This window comes from Megalobrama amblycephala, linkage group LG3 (assembly GCF_018812025.1).
Source record: "Megalobrama amblycephala isolate DHTTF-2021 linkage group LG3, ASM1881202v1, whole genome shotgun sequence".
Classification (NCBI taxonomy): domain Eukaryota; kingdom Metazoa; phylum Chordata; class Actinopteri; order Cypriniformes; family Xenocyprididae; genus Megalobrama; species Megalobrama amblycephala.
In genome coordinates, this window is record NC_063046.1 from 1283171 (window position 1) to 1304539 (window position 21369).

The window sequence follows — 21369 nt, forward strand, 5'->3', positions numbered from 1 at the left end:
AGAACAATAAACGTTTATGAATATATTTTCTATTAAAAAAATCTCATTCACTAATAATTGCACATGAATTTGTTCTTAACTTCATTCTAATGTTAACAAATTTGGAGTATTCTACTCATTTGCATAAAACACGCCCATTATTTTATTAATTTTTTTTCTAGCAATTTTGTTGTTAATATTAAAATAATTAATATTTTGAAATATAGTTTTTATTCATTTTTATTTCAGTTGTAGTTTTAGTTATTTTAGTACATCAAGCAAAACTAAGTGAAAATGTTAAATGTTGCCTTGGCAACTAGCTGAAATATATTTTATTTTAGTTATTATCTATATAAGATTAAGATTATATTAAGATATTAATTATTAGATATTATTATTATTATTATCTATATAAGATGTAACAAATTTCCACCATGAGTTTGTGATTTTTGTGTGTGTGTGGTTTCAGTTGTTCCTTTATTTTTAAAAATTAGAATGCATTTTAATCAAAAGAAGCATCATTATCTGTTGGTGAAAGCGTTCATACGCACACGTGTGGTTAGTGAACAAAACCCAGTGTTACACAATATTACACAATTCTGCTTCTCAAGTAAACATATCTCGTTTTAAAGATTTTTTTACTGTAAAAACAGGTGTAAAACACTGAATATATTTTATATATATTAAATATATTGACATTTTCAATAAATCCCTAAAGATATTTTGCAGCCCTGAAATAGAGGCGTTTTGCCGCCCTCTGCTGGTGGACGGTGTGACTGGCAGGCAGGGCGAGATCCGTCTGACAGAGAGGACATGACAGGGGAGAGAACAGAAGCCTCTGAGGGCACAGACGGGCGGGTTACCGAGGTTGACGGTGAGTTTGACCCGTCCTCCGTCCAGCTCCAGCCGCAGCGTGTCGGCCGACTCTTTGGAGGTGGTGGCCATGAGCAGCCCGTACGCCCGCTGGGACATGAAGCGCAGGGCCACGTCCTCCGCCTCCGTGTGCATGGAGCTGGGCATGATGATCTTCAGATACATGCTGCCGTCGTAGCTCAACACCGTCGCCTCTGTGGACACACACACACACACACACACACACAGTGCTATATCAATGTACCTGCCACTGACAGGTGTGACTAGATTGAGTAAAGTTTGATGACAAACTTTGAAGCTGGCTTGAGAAAGCCAAACCAGAAAGTTTGAAAACTTTTTAAAAGCTTGAAGTTTGAAGGTAGATAGATGTTTTAATATTCTGTAAGCATGAATTAACATGTTGCTAGCATTTAACACATTGATAGCATGATTTACCATGTTATTGTGAATTAGCATTTTGCTAGGAAGAATTTGCATATCGCTAACATGTTTTAACATGAATTTGCATGTTGATAGCATGATTTAACATGTAGGTAGCATGTTTTAACACTGCTAACATTAATTAGCATTTTTCTAGCATGAATTATCGTTTTGTTAGCATGTTAACATGAATTAACATCTTGCTAATATGTTTTAAAACATTGTTAACATGAAATAGCATATTGCTAACATGTTTTAATGTTGTTAGAATGAATTAGCATTTTGCTAACATGATTTAGCATATTGATAGCATGGTTTAACACATTGCTATCATGTTGTTTTAACATTGTCAGGATGAATTAGCATTTTTTGCTAAAATAATATAGCATGTTAGCATTTTTGAAACATTAAATAGCATTTGGCTAACATGATTTAACATATTGCTAACATTAATTAACATTTTGCTAACAAGAATTAACATGTTGCTAGCATGATTTAACATGTTGTTAACATGATTTAACACATTGCTATAATAACTTAACACGTTGCTAACATGTTTTATCACATTAGCATTTTGTTAACATGTTTTAACATAAATTAACATGTTGCTAGCATGTTTTAATGTTGTTAGGATGAATTAGCATTTTGCTAGCATAATTTAGCATTTTGATAGCATGATGTAAGCACAATTTAACATGTTGATAGCATGATTTACCATGCTGCTAACATGGTTTAACACATTACTATCATGTTGTTTTAACATTGTTAGGATGAATTAGCATTTTGCTAACATAATATAGCATGTTAACATATTTAACATGAATTAGCATTTGGCTATCATGACTTAACATATTGCTAACATTAATTAGCATATTGCTAGCATTAATTAACATTTGCTAGCATGATTTAGCACATTGCTTGTTTTTAGCATTTACTTAATGTTGCTAGTGTATTTTAGCTTGAATTACATGTTGATAACCAGATTTACCATGTTGTTAGCATTAATTAGCATGTTGCTAGCATGATTTAACATGTTGCTAGCATGATTTAGCATTTCCTAAGCTAGTTGCCAGGCTTTGTTAGAGAAAGAAGATTAAACACTATTAGTTTTGACCCCCTCAATGAAAGCGTATGGGGCTTTTATGGTTTGTAATCTTCATTTTAGGAAAACCAGAAGTCGGATCAGTTTGAAAAGATATAACAGCCCGAGTCAGAACATGTTTGGTGGATGTAGCTTCACAGCTGTAGGAGGAGAATGATGACGAGGCAGACGCTACAAACGCACATTAACACCATCATGTCTTCTGCAGTGTAATACTGTCAGCTGACTCTTGGTGGCAGTAAAGCGCTACTGTAAATCTGCTCATAATCACCCTCACACAGATCCAGCAACATGACACAAACAGCTTTCACTTCACAGCACAACATCTGGCTGTTAAACAGATGAAAATAAATATGTTTAATAAAACAAACTGGCCTCTCTTAAAGTGTTTCTGCAGCTGAAGCCAAACACCACTAAACACCACCTGTTCCTCAACAAACACTAAGAGTGAAGCTACAGAGACGGAGTATTCTCCGTGTAAATCCGCTGAGCTCAATGGTGTCTGGGTTCGAATAGCTTCAGAGCTGTGAGTCGGGCTGATATCAGAGGCGTGTGTCTGTAAGCGCTTCCGTCGCCCGCGAGACGAGCAGCTTTCGCACCAGCTGGTGTCGTTAAAGGCGGCACAGATGGTTCTGGCGAGCATCGCTGCTCCGGTGCTTTTCCCAGCCCGTGACACCGGCTCTTTCCCCGCCAACATGAATCAGGAAACGACACACGGAGCGTCTGAAGAGCGCTGGTGGAGCGAGGCCGCGGGGAATGAAGCGCAAACGCTGAAAAACTCTGATAAAAGCGTCACGGATGCTAAATATAACCGCTGAAAGATGTTAGAGATTCACACGGGTCAGACCTCAGTGTGAGGCAGAGTGAGTCACACATATCACCCTTTCTGATTTTTATGGAATATCACAGTGTTTATTCTAAATGATTTATCAGTGCACATCATTATTGTTGTGTTAAATTCATGTTCTGGTAATCTTGAATCAGAATATCTTCCTCTTGCAGCATCTCTTCTCTTCTCTGATGATGAGGGCGGGGCAACCTGTCACTCACATGAGATCCACCAATAGCAAACCATCCAATCAATTCCCCACAGACAAAATCAAGCCCCGCCCTACATTTGTTCTTGTTTGAGAAGCGTTTCAATCTGATATCTATATTATATTTATATATATATATATATATATATATATATATATATATATATATATATATATATATATATATATATATATATATACACTTATTCAGGGTTTCTACAGGTTTCATCAAATCTAATTTAATGCTTTTTAATGCCAATTTTTAATTTTTTAATGCCATATATATATATATATATATATATATATATATATATATATAAGTAAATGTCTATAGATGACGTCATACGGCAATTAGAATATTCATCATGTCATTAAGTTGCATTCGCATTCTGTCAAGTGTCAGCCCTTTACATTTGTTTGCTTCTCTGCTGCTACCCTTTTTGCTCACAAAATATATTTTAATACAGCCAAATTCCCAATAAAATTGTTTCATCTATATATTTTTCTGTTTTTGTTGTCAGACAATATGAAAGGTGACTGAAACGCGGCCCATTAAGACTTCATACAGGGCTCAACATTAAGCCTCGTCATTCACGATTCTTGAACGATGCATGTAAAATGTATGATTCATCTTTCATTTTAAATTCTTAAATTTGATCAATAAATTTAATTAGAATAAGTTACTAAGGGCTGTTACCAATCAAATTAAATAATTATATTAAAATAAATTACAACTGCATTAAATAATGTTATGGGATTGTAAGAATTGTTGGGGGGGAAATGATTAAACAATTCGAAAATTAAACTAAACCGCCAGTAGGTGGCGTCAAGTAACCGTCTTAATAAGTGAGTCATTCATTCAAACGATTCATTCCAATGGCTGATTCATTCAAGAATGAGGCAGTTGTTTATGAATGGGTCACTGAATCTTTGACTCGTTGCGCTATGGTTCTGCTGTGATCTTTGTTTGAAACTATTTTTGCTGCTAAAATAGAACAATGTAAGTTTCTTCATTTGTTTGTTCTCTGACATCCTCAACTGAATGCGCTGCTCCTCTCAGCCACTCACTGAACAGCAGACGCAGATACGCCAGCGGCAGGAAAGCAAGATCTCGTGCTCGTGCAGCAGTACCGGCGAGTCTCAGAAGCTAGATCAGGTTAACAAGTATATTCATCACAATGTGCTTTCTTGGAAAAAAGTCGCAAAAGGGGTCTGAAAAGTTGCTAAGTTGGCAACACTGATTCAACCTTCCGTCTCCTGGTCCCAGCCCGCCGCCATCCATAACGGCATTAGGGCAATTTTGCTCCGGCCGGAGGCAATTACCAAACTGGTTTCGTGTGTGTATCACATTAATGTACATATTTTACGACAGCAAATCAAAGTTATTAATTATGAAGGCTATATTCAATATAAACCGGTATTATATTCCTTTAAAACTATCTAAAAAAATTAATGCCTGCAGGAATAAAATGTAACACTTTTTAATGCCATTTAAGGCCTCAATTTTTGCTAAATCCATTTAATGACTTTTAATGCTTTTTAATGCCCCATGGATACCCTGATATATGCTCTTATTCGCTCTTACTTGTCTTTCTTTCATGTTTGATAGGTATTGTAAAGGTAATGTTTGAACATTTGTTTGTTTGTTTGTGGCAGAGCCTGTGAGATTGTACAGGTAACCAGCCCAGGCTCTCTTACCGATCTCACAGTTGCTGCCCAGGTATCCGGTGCCGGTGCAGTCGCAGATGTAGCGGTTCCAGCCCTCCTTGCACTGTCCTCCGTTGGCACAGGGGGCGCTGCTGCACCTCTTCTGAAGCTCCCGCGTGCAGAAGCTGCTGACGCCCGGCGCGCTCTGGATCTCGGCGAGACGCCGCACGTCTCGGCTCTTCCCATCGATGAAGAGGTCGCGCACGCAGCCCACGTAGCCGTAGTTGAGCAGCGCGGTCCAGACCTCGGGCGGGAGGATCAGGCCCTGCCGCGTCTCCGGTAAACCGCCCAGATACATGTCGCTGTCCAAGTCCAGGATCTCGCTGCCCTCGTTGGAGCTGAAGGGAATCGAGCGGCTGTTGACCGAGATGGAGCCTGACGAGAAGAAGAAGACGTGCATGAGCGATGTGTGTTGGTGTGAGCCTGTACTTCTGCTCTCTCGCTAGATCATAGAGATTTATGACTTACTCTTAATTGTCTATTAAACTGCAATTACAGAACTGCTGGACTTTCTTCCCCACAGGACTCACACCCACCTCCTCTAGTCTTACACTCCATTAGCCAATTACAGCAAATGGATGCAGCCTTTGGCATCGCTGCATCTCGTTTGACACGCTTTAGGAGCGAAAACCGCAGGAGTCAATCCTCTAGATCCGGGATTCCCAAACCTTACTGTACGCCGAACACCTTTGGCATTAAATATTTACCGTTCTATGATACTGGCTAGTGACATGGAGGAAAACATCAAATATTTAAAAATGTTTGTGTTTTATTTTGATTGTTTTTTATTTTTTAAATTTAACATATATTTACTATGTGTACACTACACTGTGACCATCCAGGTGAATGTGATTTCACCAAGTACAACATGTTCCTGGATCAACATCTTTGTTGATCCTGGAACAACATTCCAATCAACCAATCAGATTTGAGGTACAAGTTTACCATTCATGTCAAGTTTAGGGTTAGGTGCTTCCACAACAGTGTTGTTCAACTATCACTTCCCTCTGATTTTAGGAATAAGTTATGGGTAGGGTTAGGTTTAGGGGTTGGAAAAAGGTTAGGACTAAATTTTCGGATAGGAATGTTGTAACTTCTTCCACTAGTTGAATTAACTCCTCTCATCTTGAATTTCATCTTCAAAATCATCTTGAATGATGAATTTTCAATAGAACCGAAAAACATCATAAGCTTAATATACTGATTTTTGTTTGGGCTCGCCACTATGGTGATCAGTGTTTCTTTTGGTTGGGCACTTGGAACTTCATTTATATTATTATAATTCTCTTCCAATCGATGCAGCAAGAAATCACAGATATTTGGTTTCAAAGGAAGGGAAGTAATAAATAGGTTGCTTTTAAAATGACCTAACTTCTAACTAAATCATTAACTATTTTTCATGTCAAATAATGATCTTTCAAAATTTTCTCACTAACACTTGTCATAAACACCATGTAAAACTTTGGTAACACTTTACTTGAAGGGGTGTGCATAAGACTGACATGACACCTTCATAATCTTGACATGTTACGTGTCATGAATATGAAGGAGGTTTTATGAATGTTTATGACAACTGTCATTAAGTGTCATTCACTCAATTATGTCATTTTTAATGCAAAGATGACATTGTTTGAGATGTCTTTGTTACGACAACTTGACATAAACCAACGCATCATAACCTGTCAGTGTGTTTGTCATGACAACGTGACATTAGCAAAACATCATAACCTGTCATAAACATGACATAGCAGATTAATTATCAAACTTCAAAAACTACTTAGCTTTATGGGTTAACATTACATTACATTATTTTGGTAACACTTCAGTACAGGGAACACATATATAAACGATTAACTATGACTTTTCCCTCAATAAACTCTTAATTTACTGCTTATTGTAGTTAATTGTTAGGTTTAGGTATTGGGTAGGATTAAGAATGTAGAATAAGGTCATGCAGAATAAAGCATTAATATGTGCTTTATAAGTACTAATAAATAGCCAATATTTTAGCCATATGAATGCTAATAGTAATAAGCAACTAGTTAAAAGACCCTAAAATAAAGTGTTACCATTATTTTATAACAGTGTCATCTTTTTTTTTACGAAATTTGAAATTGTCTATTATCTGACCTTCTGTTGGAGGAAACTTAACAAAAAACAAAACAAAAAAACATGAAATGAAAAATATTCATGATGCTGTTATAAAATTATTTGTCAGAGTATTGTCACTTAATGACATTTTAATGACAAGTTCAATTTGTACCACTGTACTTGAGCTCAAGATACATATTCATGACACTATTATAATGACCTCATGTCAAAACCAACCACATGACAGTTTAATGTAATGTTAACCCATTAAGCTAAATGATGTCAAGTTGTCATGACAAAGACACTGACAGGTTATGATGTGTTGGTTTATGTCAAGTTGTCATAACTCGGACATCTCAAACAATGTCATCTTTGCATTAAAAATGACATAATTGAGTGAATGACACTTAATGACAGTTGTCATAAACATTCATAAAACCTCCTTCATATTCATGACACGTAACATGTCAAGATTATGAAGGTGTCATGTCAGTCTTATGCACACCCCTTCAAGTAAAGTGTTACCAAAACTTTTAATCAGGTTGATGTAATCCCTCTATATTTGTGAGAATATCTTGCGATTGACCATGCTTGAGTCACACACAGACTTCAACGTTCAGCGTACACAACAATGGTAACAACGATAGCTATAATGAGTCAATTATCAAGTACCCTCTACAGTTCTTTTTTAGTTACTAGAGCTCTTGTGTAAGTGAACTATATTAACTAAGCATTTCTCAGTACAACATACTGTTCCTATTTCACTTAGTTGTTTTAAGGCAATCGGTTTGCATGTTTTTTTAATTAAGTCTAACTAAGTGGATTTTACAGTATATGTGGCGAATCTCAACTGCCTGCTTGTTTATTTCATTGCAAAATGTATTGCACAGCTCTTTATTTACAGATGGATATACAAGCACCCGCAGATATACATCAAACTGCAGCCTATCTTCCTCACCTCTCCGTCCTTCCCTCTGGAAGTCCACATGGCACCATTCGCCGTCGTTGACCTTCTTGTTGCTGGTCTTGAGTTTGATGCTGCCCGAGCCCATGTCCATCAGCAGGTACAGAAACCCGTCCAGCAGCTCCATGGCGAAATAATCGGTCTTCATCTCGCGTCCCGGCCGCTGCTCCTTCGAGCTCTGCGGTTTCCCGTGGCTGAACAGCAGGAGTCCGCTGGGCTCGGTGGTGCGGAAATCAAAGGAAATGGAGCTGGTCTTCTTGGTGTCCCAGCGCGGCAGGGCGATGTAGGACTCGGCCGTCTCGAAGGTCACGGGGTCGAGGGCCGCCACGTCCTCGCAGCGGAACACCAGGTCGCCGTGCAGACTGATCTTGGGATCTCTCTCGATGGCCAGACGGGACAGCTCAAGCTTGAAGTCATTGTTCTTGTAGACGACCTACAGGGGGCGACAGGGACGTTTGTTAACCTCATGTTGTGTTCCAGTCATTTTGATCAAAGTCCCTTTCAAGGAAAGTCTGTTCACTTGGCGGCCATATTTGTAAGGCCTCTGGGCAGTTATCTCGGGCATCCAAGACCAAGTCCTATCTACTTTACCAATTGGCTCTTTTATTTAGAAGGCGGGACTTATTCCGCCATATTGTGCATTACACTTTCTCCCAATCATAATTAATATGAGTCCACCATCTATAGTTTTTGTTTTGTCTCAGAAAGGATATTATTTTTCCTGAAAATGCTAGTTAATGTTATCGCAATGGACTACAACTTTCTGACTTTGCTCACACAGGGTTTAACAACTTCCCAAATAATCATTTTGATAATAATTTTGTACTTTTTGGGGGGTTTCCCCCCCCATTGTTACACTTGTGGTGTTCCCGGGTGAAATGACCAGCCTACAAAAAACTGCGTATGAACCTCTGGTTATGCTGTGTTATTGCCAAATATTGGATTCAGTCGTTTTGTCAACTTGTTTTCTTTAAGATAGCACAGGTTTCATTTCTTTTTGGAGCTGATTGATCTGAGCTGACGCAAAAAAAACAAACAAAAAAAAAACAAAACAAAAAAGATGTAGAAACAATGTTTGATCAGAAATTGCAAGTAAATTTTACAAATAATTACAAAGAAATGGCAAGAAACATTGAATTAAACATGAAATTCTGAAGTAGAAAAACCACAATAATATCCTTGTTTCTTGACGTGAATTGTCAAACTGATAGCTCCGCCCCCAAACTCACGCCATTGGTTGAGCTCACGCATTTCAAACAACCAAAAATGACACACACTGTAAAACATGATTTTTCAAAGTTGATTATTAGAGATTTTTGGAGTATATTTTACAACAAAGTTCTATTTAATTTTTTCTACACTGTAAAAAGTAATACGCTATATCTACTCCATACAATTTTGGCAACAGATTACAAGCAATATTATTAATTAAATTCAACAAATAGAATTGATTTAGAATTAATCAAATTAATTCCTTAAATGTCAACCATTTAAAATGAGTAAAATGTAAGTACAATTTAAACAAAAATATCTGAACAACAGACAGTGTCAAAGATGAACTCTTTATTTTTTATTGCCAACATTGAAGGAAAGTTAAACACATGAATGAACAGAAGTTTAGATGTAGATGTTGATTCTTGTGTTCTTGTGTCATGTTGATTTTATTGAAAATGTTTGGTCACTCTTATGGTGATCAGTGTTTTATTTAGTTAAGCAGTTTGACTCTTTGCTTTTTATGTCAGTTTGTGGTTTTTGTAATGGTGATTTTCTAATTTTACACATTTTAAAAACAGTTGATTTTTAAGGAATTAATTTGATTAATTCTAACTCAATTCTATTATGTTGAATTTAATTAATAATATTGCTTGTAATCTGTGGCTACAATTTTATTGAGTAGATATACCGTATTACTTCAAAACTGCATGTTTAATTCAATGTGTTACTCACTTTATATTATTTGTATTTACCAGCAATACCCGAGTTAAGATTGCAGGTTTGTTAAGAGAGCAGGTGGACTCACGTCTTTCAGGCAGCCCATGAAGTTGTTGCTGACCGGAGATCCGGGCAGATCCGCCGTGTTCGGGCTTCCCCCGATATAGAAGAAGTCGTCGGATCCCAGCATGGTGTAATCCTCCTGCGTGTAACCGGTGGTGGTCAGAATACCATCCACCGATATAGTGACCTGAAGGTGGGCGCGCGAGAGAAAGATAGAGACAGGGAGAGGTTTTCCCGAGGAGAAACAGAAAGAGAGGAGAAAGGAGAGAAAGAGACTGGATTAAGGAGTCATTGTGGTTGCGCTGGTTCCTACTCTGAGTGTGTCTAGCGGCGGCTCCGGGTGCGAGGAAACGCTTCTTCACAGAGCAGTTGAAGCGGCTCAGAACACACAACTATCGACTGCCAGGACGAGATTCATCCCAGTTTAATAAAGCTGATCTGACACCAAACCACAATCTCTCTGTTGACCCTGACTGACAAAAATGTGCTTCTGACGACATTACATGAAGAAAAATGTGAAGGACAGCTCATATCAGTGTCACGTTAGTACTGGTCTTTGTTAATATTTCGAAATAGTTTTGATTGTTATATTTTCTGTTTTCATTTGACTCAGTATTTGTGTGTCTGAATATCATGTCAGTAGAGCGTTTATCTCTACTGCCTTTTTCTAATGAGCGTCACACCAGTGACTGATATCGGATTCTGATTGGCTGTCGATGTTCTTATCCATCATGAGCTGGAAAAATGACTCTATTCTTTATATTTAGAACAATTTTTATAACTGTACCTTTTTTCTTATCGTCCTTGCTGTGAACGAGGCTTTAACATTCTCTTTTATCATAACATCAAATCATTTGTAACCGCTTTAACTTCCCAAAACACAATTACAGAAGGTTTTCTCTCTCTCTCTCTCAGTCATAAATGATGTAAATGAACGAGTTCTCGGCAGCTGCTGCCGTGTAAGACAGAGAAACCGAAGCTCTTTGATAACCCACTCCACGTCTCTGGAGCAGTTTTAACACATTTTCCTCCTAAACCTCTGATTGAGAGCGGAGGGAGATGGCAAACTCTGTAACGATCGACAAACCTGTGTTTACTTCACTGTGTTTGCTATTAAATGATTTGTCAGGATCATTCACATGTTGAATGATAATTATGTTTTGCCCTTTCTGACTGAACGTGTCCAATTAAAACCTGCGCTGATAAAGGTTGACGCAGACGACTTTATCCGTCAATTCCTGTTTTTATTCAACGTCTGTCACACACAAGCCAAAACGATTTCTCTTCCCAACAAAATATAAACCAGCTTCTAATGAAATATGGGCTCTGAACAGCAGCCACGGGCAATTAGCAGCTTTCTGGCTGGATTTCTCTTCATGGCACAAACTCAAAGGTCTGTCAAACCCAGCGCAGGAGATGCAGATCTTCTCCTAGAGCTTTGAACAACTGCACCCTGAAGAAGCGTTTCCCAGAGCGCTCGCTCCTTCCATCACCGCATCGGCGTTCGCTTTTCTCTCATTCTTCCGTACAGGCCAACACATTTTTATGTCTGCTGTCGTACTCTGGAGGTTTGGCCCGTGACCTCGCTGAACGGACCTCGTCATATGATCAGCATGTGAAACTTTTTTTGTTCTGTGCACTCTTAGAAATAAAGGATCCAAAAGGCGGTTTTGCAGCAACACGATTGAAGAACCCTAAAGAACCTTCCAACGATCAGCTCTGAACACTTTAATAATCTGAAGAACCTTCTGTGCGATGGAAAGATGCCATGGATGTTAAAGAAGAAGCTTCATTTTTAAGGTACTTTTGGGATGTTTCTCAGTGTTCTTCGCACTTAAAGACCCCGTGATATGACGTGTGTTCATGTATTTCCAAATGAAACAGGAAGCTGGTGTGAAACAGCCAATAGCCTTTAGTTTGCATCACATGATTCCAGAAAAGAAAATCACATTTCATTTAGAGAGCATTTGATTGGACAAAAATGTTGGCAATTATAAATCAAGATCATAATTCAACACAATATATGTATAAAGACCCAATATATTCTATTCTTTTTGTCACATCTCTGCGTACACATAATAAATCAGTGTTTGTTGACCAAACGGTTAATTAAAATATATCATTTTAAAATAAAAATCTAAAAGATTGAAAAGTTCTGCACTGGAATATGGATCCAGACATGAGCTTAAAGACTCCAAACTCCAGTTTTCACTTCATGGGGTCTTTGAGAACCAGTTTAAAGCATTTCAATTCCTCTCTTCTAGAAGCTTCTTTTAAAATCCATGATGCCATCTTCTGAATTTGAGATCTTCAGTAGTGTATGTCTCTGTGTGTGTGTGCATGTGTGTAAGAGAGAGAGTGTGTATAGTGTGTGAGTGTGTGTTTGTGTATAGTGAGTGTGTGTGTGGTCATCGGGCCTGTGTGTTTGTAAGCAGTGTCTCGTCACGCCGCTGGCATTATGACAGTGTTGGCAGCGCTCGTTTCTGGCCTCGACTCCAGCGTTATTACGATAAATAAATCATTACGGCGAGAGAGTCAACCAGCTGTCAGCCACCTGTGAGACAGAGCCGCTGCGAGAGAGACAGGAGCGTTAGTGACCACAGCAAACACCAGAGCTTCATCTGAACCACAGCGCTAACTCATGAACAGACACACTGAGGTACGCTCACGTTTGACATCATTTATTATGTTCAGAGAAATACCCGTGAGCTTTTATTTACAGCAGACGGCTGGCCTTGAGCGGCGAGTCTCAGCGGCCTGTTATTGTCTTATTTTCCGTCTGCATTAAAGGATTCTGTTCCCCGGCGGATGCTGCTTTTCAAAACCCTCTGTGATTTTAACTGTGATGTAACAGCATGTTATGAACTTCACCTGCAGAGGCTCCAGATCCGTCTTTATGACTAATGAATTATATTTTGCCCAAAATAAGTCATGGTTTTTCCCATCTGAAACATGACTCATGTATTTGCAATTAACATCAAACAAGAATAACCATTAGATTGGCGCCGAATGCGAGAGAAACGTGAGCTCAAGTTTATTTCTAAGCACATTTCACACACGCCGCTAGTTTCGCTTTTACTTTAGTTGTACTTTTTGAATATAATAATGAATGTGACTTATGCACCGATGCAACTTTACATGACAAACTCTCTCTCATCGCTGTCTACAGCCAGAAATACAGACGCATGGAGCCACAAATACTGATGATGCTCATAAGTGTCTGATTTTTTCCCAGCATCAGGCACACAAACACACAACTGTGTTTTCACGAGGTTTCATCATGCACAAACGCCTCCAGTCAAAGAACACAGTTGAGCTCTAGAATGGCAAACATCCACTGTATAGAGTCCACAACTACTGTACCACAATTTACCAGCCATGAATACTGGATTCCTGCAGTGTGACAAACACATCTGTAAAATTATAAAATACATAGTCTCTCAAATAATAGCTATAAACTCACAAAAAGCCATGTACACAACTGTTCAAAAGTTTGGGGTCAAACATATTTTTAAATCTTTCTGAAAGAGTCTCTTCTGCTGCGTTTATTTGATCAAAAATACAGTAAAAACAGTGCAATATGTTTTCTATGTGAATATATAGTAAAGTGTAATTTATTCCTGTGATCAAAGCTGAATTTTCAGCATCATTACATCATTATTGTCACATGATCCTTCAGAAATCATTCTGATATGATGATTTGCTGCTCAAGAAACAAGCTTCATATTTTTGTGGAAACCGTCATACATTTTGTTTTTCAGGATTCTTTGATGAATAGAAAGTTCAAAAGAACAGCATTTATTTGAAACTGAATCTTTTGTAACATTATAAATGTCTTTTTTGATCAATTTAATGTGTTCTTCATGAATAAAAGTATCCATTTTACTGACCCCAAACTTTTGAACGGTAGTGTATAATACTTATTTACACAAAAAAAGAGGTGCATCACGTCACACAACAGGACATGTCAATTTTGTACAGTAAATCACGTCAACTTTCCCATTTACTCTGCTAAGGCATGTTTTCTATTTTTAACCGTCCCTCAGGACTCGCCTCCAGACAAGCGTTATGTGAAGGTTAGTGACGGGTATTACAATCCGCTTGTGTGCAAACACATTAAATATGCATTTAACGCTAAACCACTGGGGAAATGATGTAATATGTGGAAAGTGATGACATGACAAGCATTTTCCACAGTCGAGGCTTTTTCCCAGTCATGTGACCTGAACACACAGCTTCATGTGATTTACAGGAAGAAAAATCACCTGTCGCTCCATTAAGAGACACTAATGCAATCAGCTGCTGTGAAACCGCATTCGCCCTGTCGGACGCATCAAGCATCTACGGAATATTAACACATCACCTTTGTGTTTCTATACAGGTCACATGACACAAATATACACAGATAAGATTACATTCACAACACAATCACACACACCATCTATACAAAATAATGTTTCATTTAAGTCATGTTCATGTCTCGTCTCGTTCATAGTTTCATTGTCACGCTCTGTTTAGTTTAGTTTGCATTGTTTTCCCTGTCAACATTTGCCTGAGTTCTTGTTCATAGTTCACACGCACCTGTTTCTTGTTCCATTGATAATTTAGTCTGTGTATTTAAGCCCTTTGTTCTTTCTGTTCATTGTTCGGTATTCACACATCATCCCCGTCGTTTGGATCAAGTCACGCTGCAACCGTGACAGAACACTGAACCTCGAGAAAAGACACAGAATGGATGTACCAGCTGCCATGAGCAGGATAATCGTGCCCTCAAGGACCACCTGATGTGCCTTACTCATGTTCAGACTGCTCTCTCTGTGCATTTGTTTAATATCGGCCTTAATGAGTGCAAGCCTGCCTGGAGACGGTCTTCGAGGGGCATTTGCTGAGTATGTGGAGCCCCGTTGAGGAAGACATCGCCAGCCCAGACTCCACCATACACCCAGAGCCCAGTCAGCCTCCACCCATGCCTGCCACAGATCTATCACAGAATCTTTCAGGTGAGTGAGCCGGCAGAGTTTGACCGCATGGTTTGAAGCCCCACCCACACTCCCGTTGTCTCAATGGAATTAATTGACGATCTGGATGATGAAATGTTTCAAGTTCTCCAGTGTCTGCTGGTCCTGTCTAGTCCCAAGTTGTCTTCATCTCTGCTGGTCCCGCCCAGCTCCAAGTCACCTTCATTGTGGATGGTCTCAGAAAGCCTCCCTCTGCTAAAGCCATCCAGGTCCTTGGCTTCCCCTCCGCTGTCTCCGTTCAGCCCCTAGGCTCCTCCTTCCGTGGTTCCACCCAGCTGATCAGCTCTGCCTTGGTCTGTGGATCCCTCAGCTCCACCTTGGCCCTCCGACCCATTGGTTCAACGCTCCCTCGGCTCCACCATGGTCCGTCATCCTTCAGGCTCCACCGGGCTCCCTCGTCCCTCTGACTCCACCTTGGTCTATCATCATTCGGGCTCCGCCTCAGACTTCCGAGTCTCCAGTAGCCTTGACCTTCCACCCCTCTGACTCCGCTGGGCTCCTCCTTCCCGCTGGTTCCACCATTGTCCTCAGCTGCACCAACTCCGCCCCCCGTCTGCCAAGCCCTTAGTTCTTTCTTTTCATTGTTCGGTGTCACTGATGTTAAAGTGTAGTATGTTTATTATCCCTGATGTTTATTAAACTGCGTCACACATCATTCCGATCAACTGGATTAAGTCACACTGCAACCGTGACATGTATCAGGGTTATTATAGTTAACTAAAATGTAAAAAAAACCATTTCTGATTCTTAAGAAACTTAAACTAAAAAAATTGAAATGTTATGTACTGGTATATGTATTCATCCCGAAACATCACGGTACAGATGTCACGGTTCGAAGCAAACAGTCAGATGACGAATACAGTCAGTCGCAGGCGATCCACACTCCAATCCAGAAGGGGGTGCACATGGTAATGCAACTCTGTTTGCTAACAGGAAAATGAGCAGAAGAGGAAGAGGCGATCTATGCACCAACCCAAAACAAGAGTTCAGATTGCATGCAAGAGTGTGATAGCAGCCTATACGCTGAGTTTCGATTAATTTTTTTTGATGCGCTTCACAAACTTCATAGAAAGGAATACTTGGACGGCAGAAAGAGGCATCCTGCTTGTTTACTTTATTTTACAAAAGCACAATGCTTTGTTTTTATTGTGAGTGTACATGAATAAAAATAGACACATTACAGTTTCTAATGAATCATTTGGCATTGTGCTGATTTGTGTGGTGGAAGTCTCACTACTACAGTCCTGTGATGAAATATGCGTCCTGGAAATGGGAAGCCTCGTATGCCGCTTCACTCGCTTCAAAAAATATGACCTATGCAAGAGTGCATTCTGTTTACTGCTTAGTGCTTAATACTCTATAGGAGGCTGTACTGTACCAACTCCTCAGGGGGACTAAATGCCACTAGATGGAACAAACTGTAAAAGAAAAGAAACCTAGTATTGGGGATTTGTTGCTTTTCCTGTTTTACTGAAATTGTATCGAACCGTGACACCAAAACTGAAGTACGTACCGAACCGTGACTTCTGTGTGCCGTTACATCCCTTCTGGAAATAAATAAAAACAAAAATTGAAATAAAAATACATTAAACATAAATAGCAATAAAAATAATAATAATAAAATGACAAAAGCAGATAAAAAAAATTTACTAAAATTTACATGAAAACTAAAAAATGATAATAAAATGTAAATAAAATTAAAATAATACTGTTTTGTATGATTCTGGTACTGTTCTGGGTCTGAGTCCTGAAGCAAAACCAGTTAAAAAAACGTCAATAGAACAGAACTAAAAAAAAAAATAATAATAATAATAATTAAAAAAAAAAAAAAGTAAATATTGCATGTGCATTAAGTCATACAGCATAAATGCATGTGTCAGAGAGCACAGCTGCGGTTCTGTTGTTAACTGTGGATTGATCTCAGAGAAACAAAAGCACCGTCAGCCCTGCGGTTCTGCTTCGCACTGCAGATAACCTGTGAAATCCATACGCAGCATCCGAACCTGCTGCTGTGCTTCAGGCTCCTGCATCTTAAAGGCTCCAGGAGCTGATAATGTGTTAATGGGCCGTTTGTCTCTGAGATATATTGACTTATTTACCCTAAAACCCCTCGTGACAAGACAGAGAGCATGTTCAGATAAGAACGCGTAATCCCTCACTGAAACACAGTGAAGCGTTCCTGGAGGATCATCACCGGCGGGTTAAAACGCTCTCAGTGCGTGTATGAAGAAATAACAGCGGCTCCTGTGGTTCACCGCAAACACACTATAGTAATGCAGCAGTGGAGACAATGAATAAAATGAATAAAACAAAGCAGAGCATTAGAGAGAGAGAGAGAGAGAGAGAGGAACAGAGAGAAAGAGATAAATGAGTGCAGTGAAGTGTTGTGTTTTTCCTGACACACACAATCAACATCAACCACACCTACTGTACAACACACACACACACACACACACACACACACACACACACAGTTTAACTGTATGTGTGCTGAATACTGATGCCATCATGCAGCAGCTCTTTTGCACCGATGAATTCATCCGTGGCTCTTTCGACACTCACTAGGGATTGTTTAAAGAGAGGAAACCTCAGAAGACACGCATTACACTTGCTCCTCATTTACTGTCACTTTCACTTCAATCAGGGTGAGAAGGGTTAACGAGCGTCTGTCGGCAGAAAACTACTCTGAAACTGTTACAAGCTACTAGTCAAACTAGCCATGCTGAACAAAAGAATCTTGAATCACATTATGTTCTTGTTTTAAGCATAAACCTTGCTAAATTTTGTTAGATTTATGTTTAAAACAAAAAGAAAGTAATTGCAGATTGTTTAAAAATATACATGCCCTAAAAACAGATTTTACATCATTTATATTCTCTAGTAAATGTATTTTAAGGATGATTTAGAAAAGTATTAGCATTCTAGCAGTATTATTCTGACACAACAATTGAAACATGACAGAATCAAACTTGAACAAATACTGTCCAACTAAAACTAAAAATTCTATCAAAATCAGAATTTAAAAACTGGGAAAACACCTGAGTGATTGTTCTCTAAATCAATTCATTGAACGCATCTGCCTATATAAACCTGTTCACTAAAACAAATCATCTGAAGTGCTGAAATGATTCAGATTTCACACAGCTACTGATTCAGCAACACAACGAGACTAAATAAAGCGCCGTGGTTCCCTCAATACTAGCCTGTTACTGGGAAAGCCAAACTGAGTTACTGTCACACTGCTGAAACCCGTAGTAAAGTCTCACGGCGTAAGTCTTGTTAGTCTCACACACAAACCCGTCTGACCGTGAAGACACAATATCACACTGCAGCTACTTTCCCTGATAAAATTCTCCATCTTGCTGTCATCGGGCTATTCTAATAGATCTGGTAGAATTGATCACCTGTCAGCCGCTGAGTAATGATTTCATATTGATGCAGCATTAGACGAGCGCTGGCATCTCATTTATTCTGCCCCGGACAACAAACTGACCGACGCACCGGAGGAACCACCGCCGGCTAATGGACACTTTTGACTGCCATTACATAAATCTAACATAATCATCCTCCGCATCAAAACAAAGAGCATAATTGCTAGTGAAAGAGAATATGACTGTGTGGTGCATTTGATTATCAACATCTCTGCATGCGAGAGATTGTGCTGGAGTGTGAACTGAGACCTCCACATCCGCCGTACTCCGAATCACTTCATGTGAACACAGTCGAACTTCGGTGTGAGCACATGACTTCTCATGTTTGTTTCTATGTTCCACGCGCTCTCCTGTCTATTTTCGAACCCCACCCGATTATTGGTTTATTTGCCCCTATTCTTTTTTTTCTCTACATTGGCTGCCAGTCCGTTATAGGATTGATTTTAAGATTTTGTTATTTGTTTTTAAATCTTGAAATGGCCCTGCACCACCATATCTTTCAGATTTATTACTCACCAAAGAAACAGGCATGTTCCTCCATAGAAAATAGTGTCTCACGAGTGGAGTTCGTATGAAATCAAACCACAGAAATCAAAACACAACATCTAGATACTGGGATGCCTCAGGGCTCGGTACTGGGACCGCTTCATTTCTCCATCTATGTCATCACTAGGATCTGTCATTCAGAAACATGGTTTTTCCCATCACTGCTATGCTGATGACACACAACTCTACCTCTCTTTCCAGCCAGATGATCCGATGGTTGCTGCTCACATCGCCTGCCTGACAGCCATTTCATGCATGAAGAACCACCACCTTCAACTAAACTTTGTGAAGACGGAGCTGCTCGTGGTCTCGGTCAACCCAACACTTCATCACAACTTCTCCATTCAGCTAGGTACATCAACCATAACTCCATCCAGGACAGCCAGGAACCTTGGAGTTGTGATTGATGAATTTAAACTTCACAGACCACATTGCTAGAACTGTCCTGCAGATGTGCCTTATCCAACATTAGAAGGATCAGGCCCTTCCTATCACAAATCCTTGTCCAAGCTCTTGTTCTCTCCAGACTGGACTATTGTAATGCTGTCTTGGCAGGCCTTCCAGCATGCACTGTCAAACCTCTGCAACTGATCCAGAATGCTGCAGCAAGAGTCTTAAACGAGCCGAAGAGAGCGCACGTCACTCCTCTCCTCGTAAACTTGCACTGGTTTATGTTTATACCGATTTTGATTATAACACACTCTTGATGACTTGATTACCAATGCATTCACACAACAAGTTCTTTCAGTCAGCGTAAATTGACTAAAATGAAAATGACTCGACAAAATACAGACTCGATTTTAAAGCAATAGTTCACCCAAAGAACGCCCACCTGTCAGCCTCTCAGCCAGCTGCAGACTTCTTCAACAGAGTGAATTTCGGGAGCACGGGACACAAGCTGAGGACTGATCATCCTGCAGCGGGCCATCCTTGTGGAGGGTGTATAGTGTCGAAACACCAAATAGTGCAAAGGTACACTACTGATGATGTGTCCCGTGCCCAATTGACCCAAAACGGTCCCCTGACCAAGATTTACCTCCCACACAACTAGGAGAATCCCCATCAGTTGATTGTCTACCATTCCCAGCAATAAGGTACATCTCAACACCTATTGGCACAAGAGTCAGCTTCTAACATCCTGTCATGTGTTTTTTGATTCCAATAGTTGACCAAAAACTGATCATTTTGTCATAATTTATTCGCCCTCATGTTTTTCTAACCCTGTTGAACACAAAAGAAGATGTTGTGGAAAACGCTGAGAGCCAAACAACTTTCTTCCATTGCATGGACAAAAAACACTGAAACATCTTCTTTTGTGCTCTTTAAATGATGACAGAATTAATAAATCCCTTTAATGAATATTTTTGTCAAAAGACAAAACCACAAAAAGACTATGCGATGAGCTCAGCTGAACGTTTGTAAGTGGCAGCATGTCGGTCCTGTGTTGGCCGTTTCGCACTGCGCCGACAGACGGCGACAGACACTTCGTCGGGTTAATGTGTTGCCATTGGTCGGCCCCCAGTTTATCAGGTCATGGAACGCGTCTGAGGAGCGAAGTACCGTGAGGGTCGGCGTCTGTCGGCACAGTGTGAATTGGTCTTAAAAGTCAGCGATCATCCTTACCTCATTTCCAGATGCTTGAGTTTCAGGCGATGGGTCTTGAGATGGGTCTTTACAATTACTTACCTTTACCTATTAAAAACAAAGGAAAAATTGTTTGTTGCGATGGAACCCCATTTATTATTCTCATAATCAAGCCTCACAGTGCACACCGCAGCGGGGAGGCCTTCGACAAGTGGCTGGCAGCTGGAAAACGACCCTCGGATTGGCGAGCGAGTCGTGAGAGATCAGGACGGAACTAGCCAAAGGATCCGGGGTGAGTTAGTGAGATTGAGGGGTCAGGAGGAGGAAGAGAGGCGAGGGACGGGCCGGAGACTGCGTGAGGCGCTCGTATGTGTGGAGTGAGGTTAGTACTTTAGTAAATAAGAGCAGGTCAGACACAAAAATGGTTGTTAGTACAGTTACAACAAAGGTTTCATTGGGATTAGTAACAGAATTTGGGTTTTAGTCATTTAGTAGAGTAGTAGCAGTCAATTGGTGAAATCCTTTGTGATTTGATTCGACAAAGAGTTTGAATTGTCAAGTGGGTTTTGAGGTTAAGAGGAAGGAAAATGAACCATCCAAAAACCATCACAACATGGGGAAG

General features: G+C 39.7%; 1 protein-coding gene across 6 annotated transcripts in view; it reads right to left on the reverse strand.

The window, feature by feature from the left end:
- The window catches only part of nrxn2b (neurexin 2b), a 360890-nt gene that overhangs the window by 149172 nt on the left and 190349 nt on the right, over window positions 1-21369 (reverse strand). For all 6 annotated transcript variants that reach the window (XM_048183464.1, XM_048183463.1, XM_048183465.1 and 3 more), the window contains 4 exons: window positions 10194-10355; window positions 8168-8606; window positions 5110-5493; window positions 843-1046 (listed from right to left, as the gene is read on the reverse strand). In XM_048183464.1, the coding sequence (XP_048039421.1) occupies window positions 843-1046; window positions 5110-5493; window positions 8168-8606; window positions 10194-10355 (1189 nt within the window). The remainder of the gene's footprint in view (window positions 1-842; window positions 1047-5109; window positions 5494-8167; window positions 8607-10193; window positions 10356-21369) is intronic.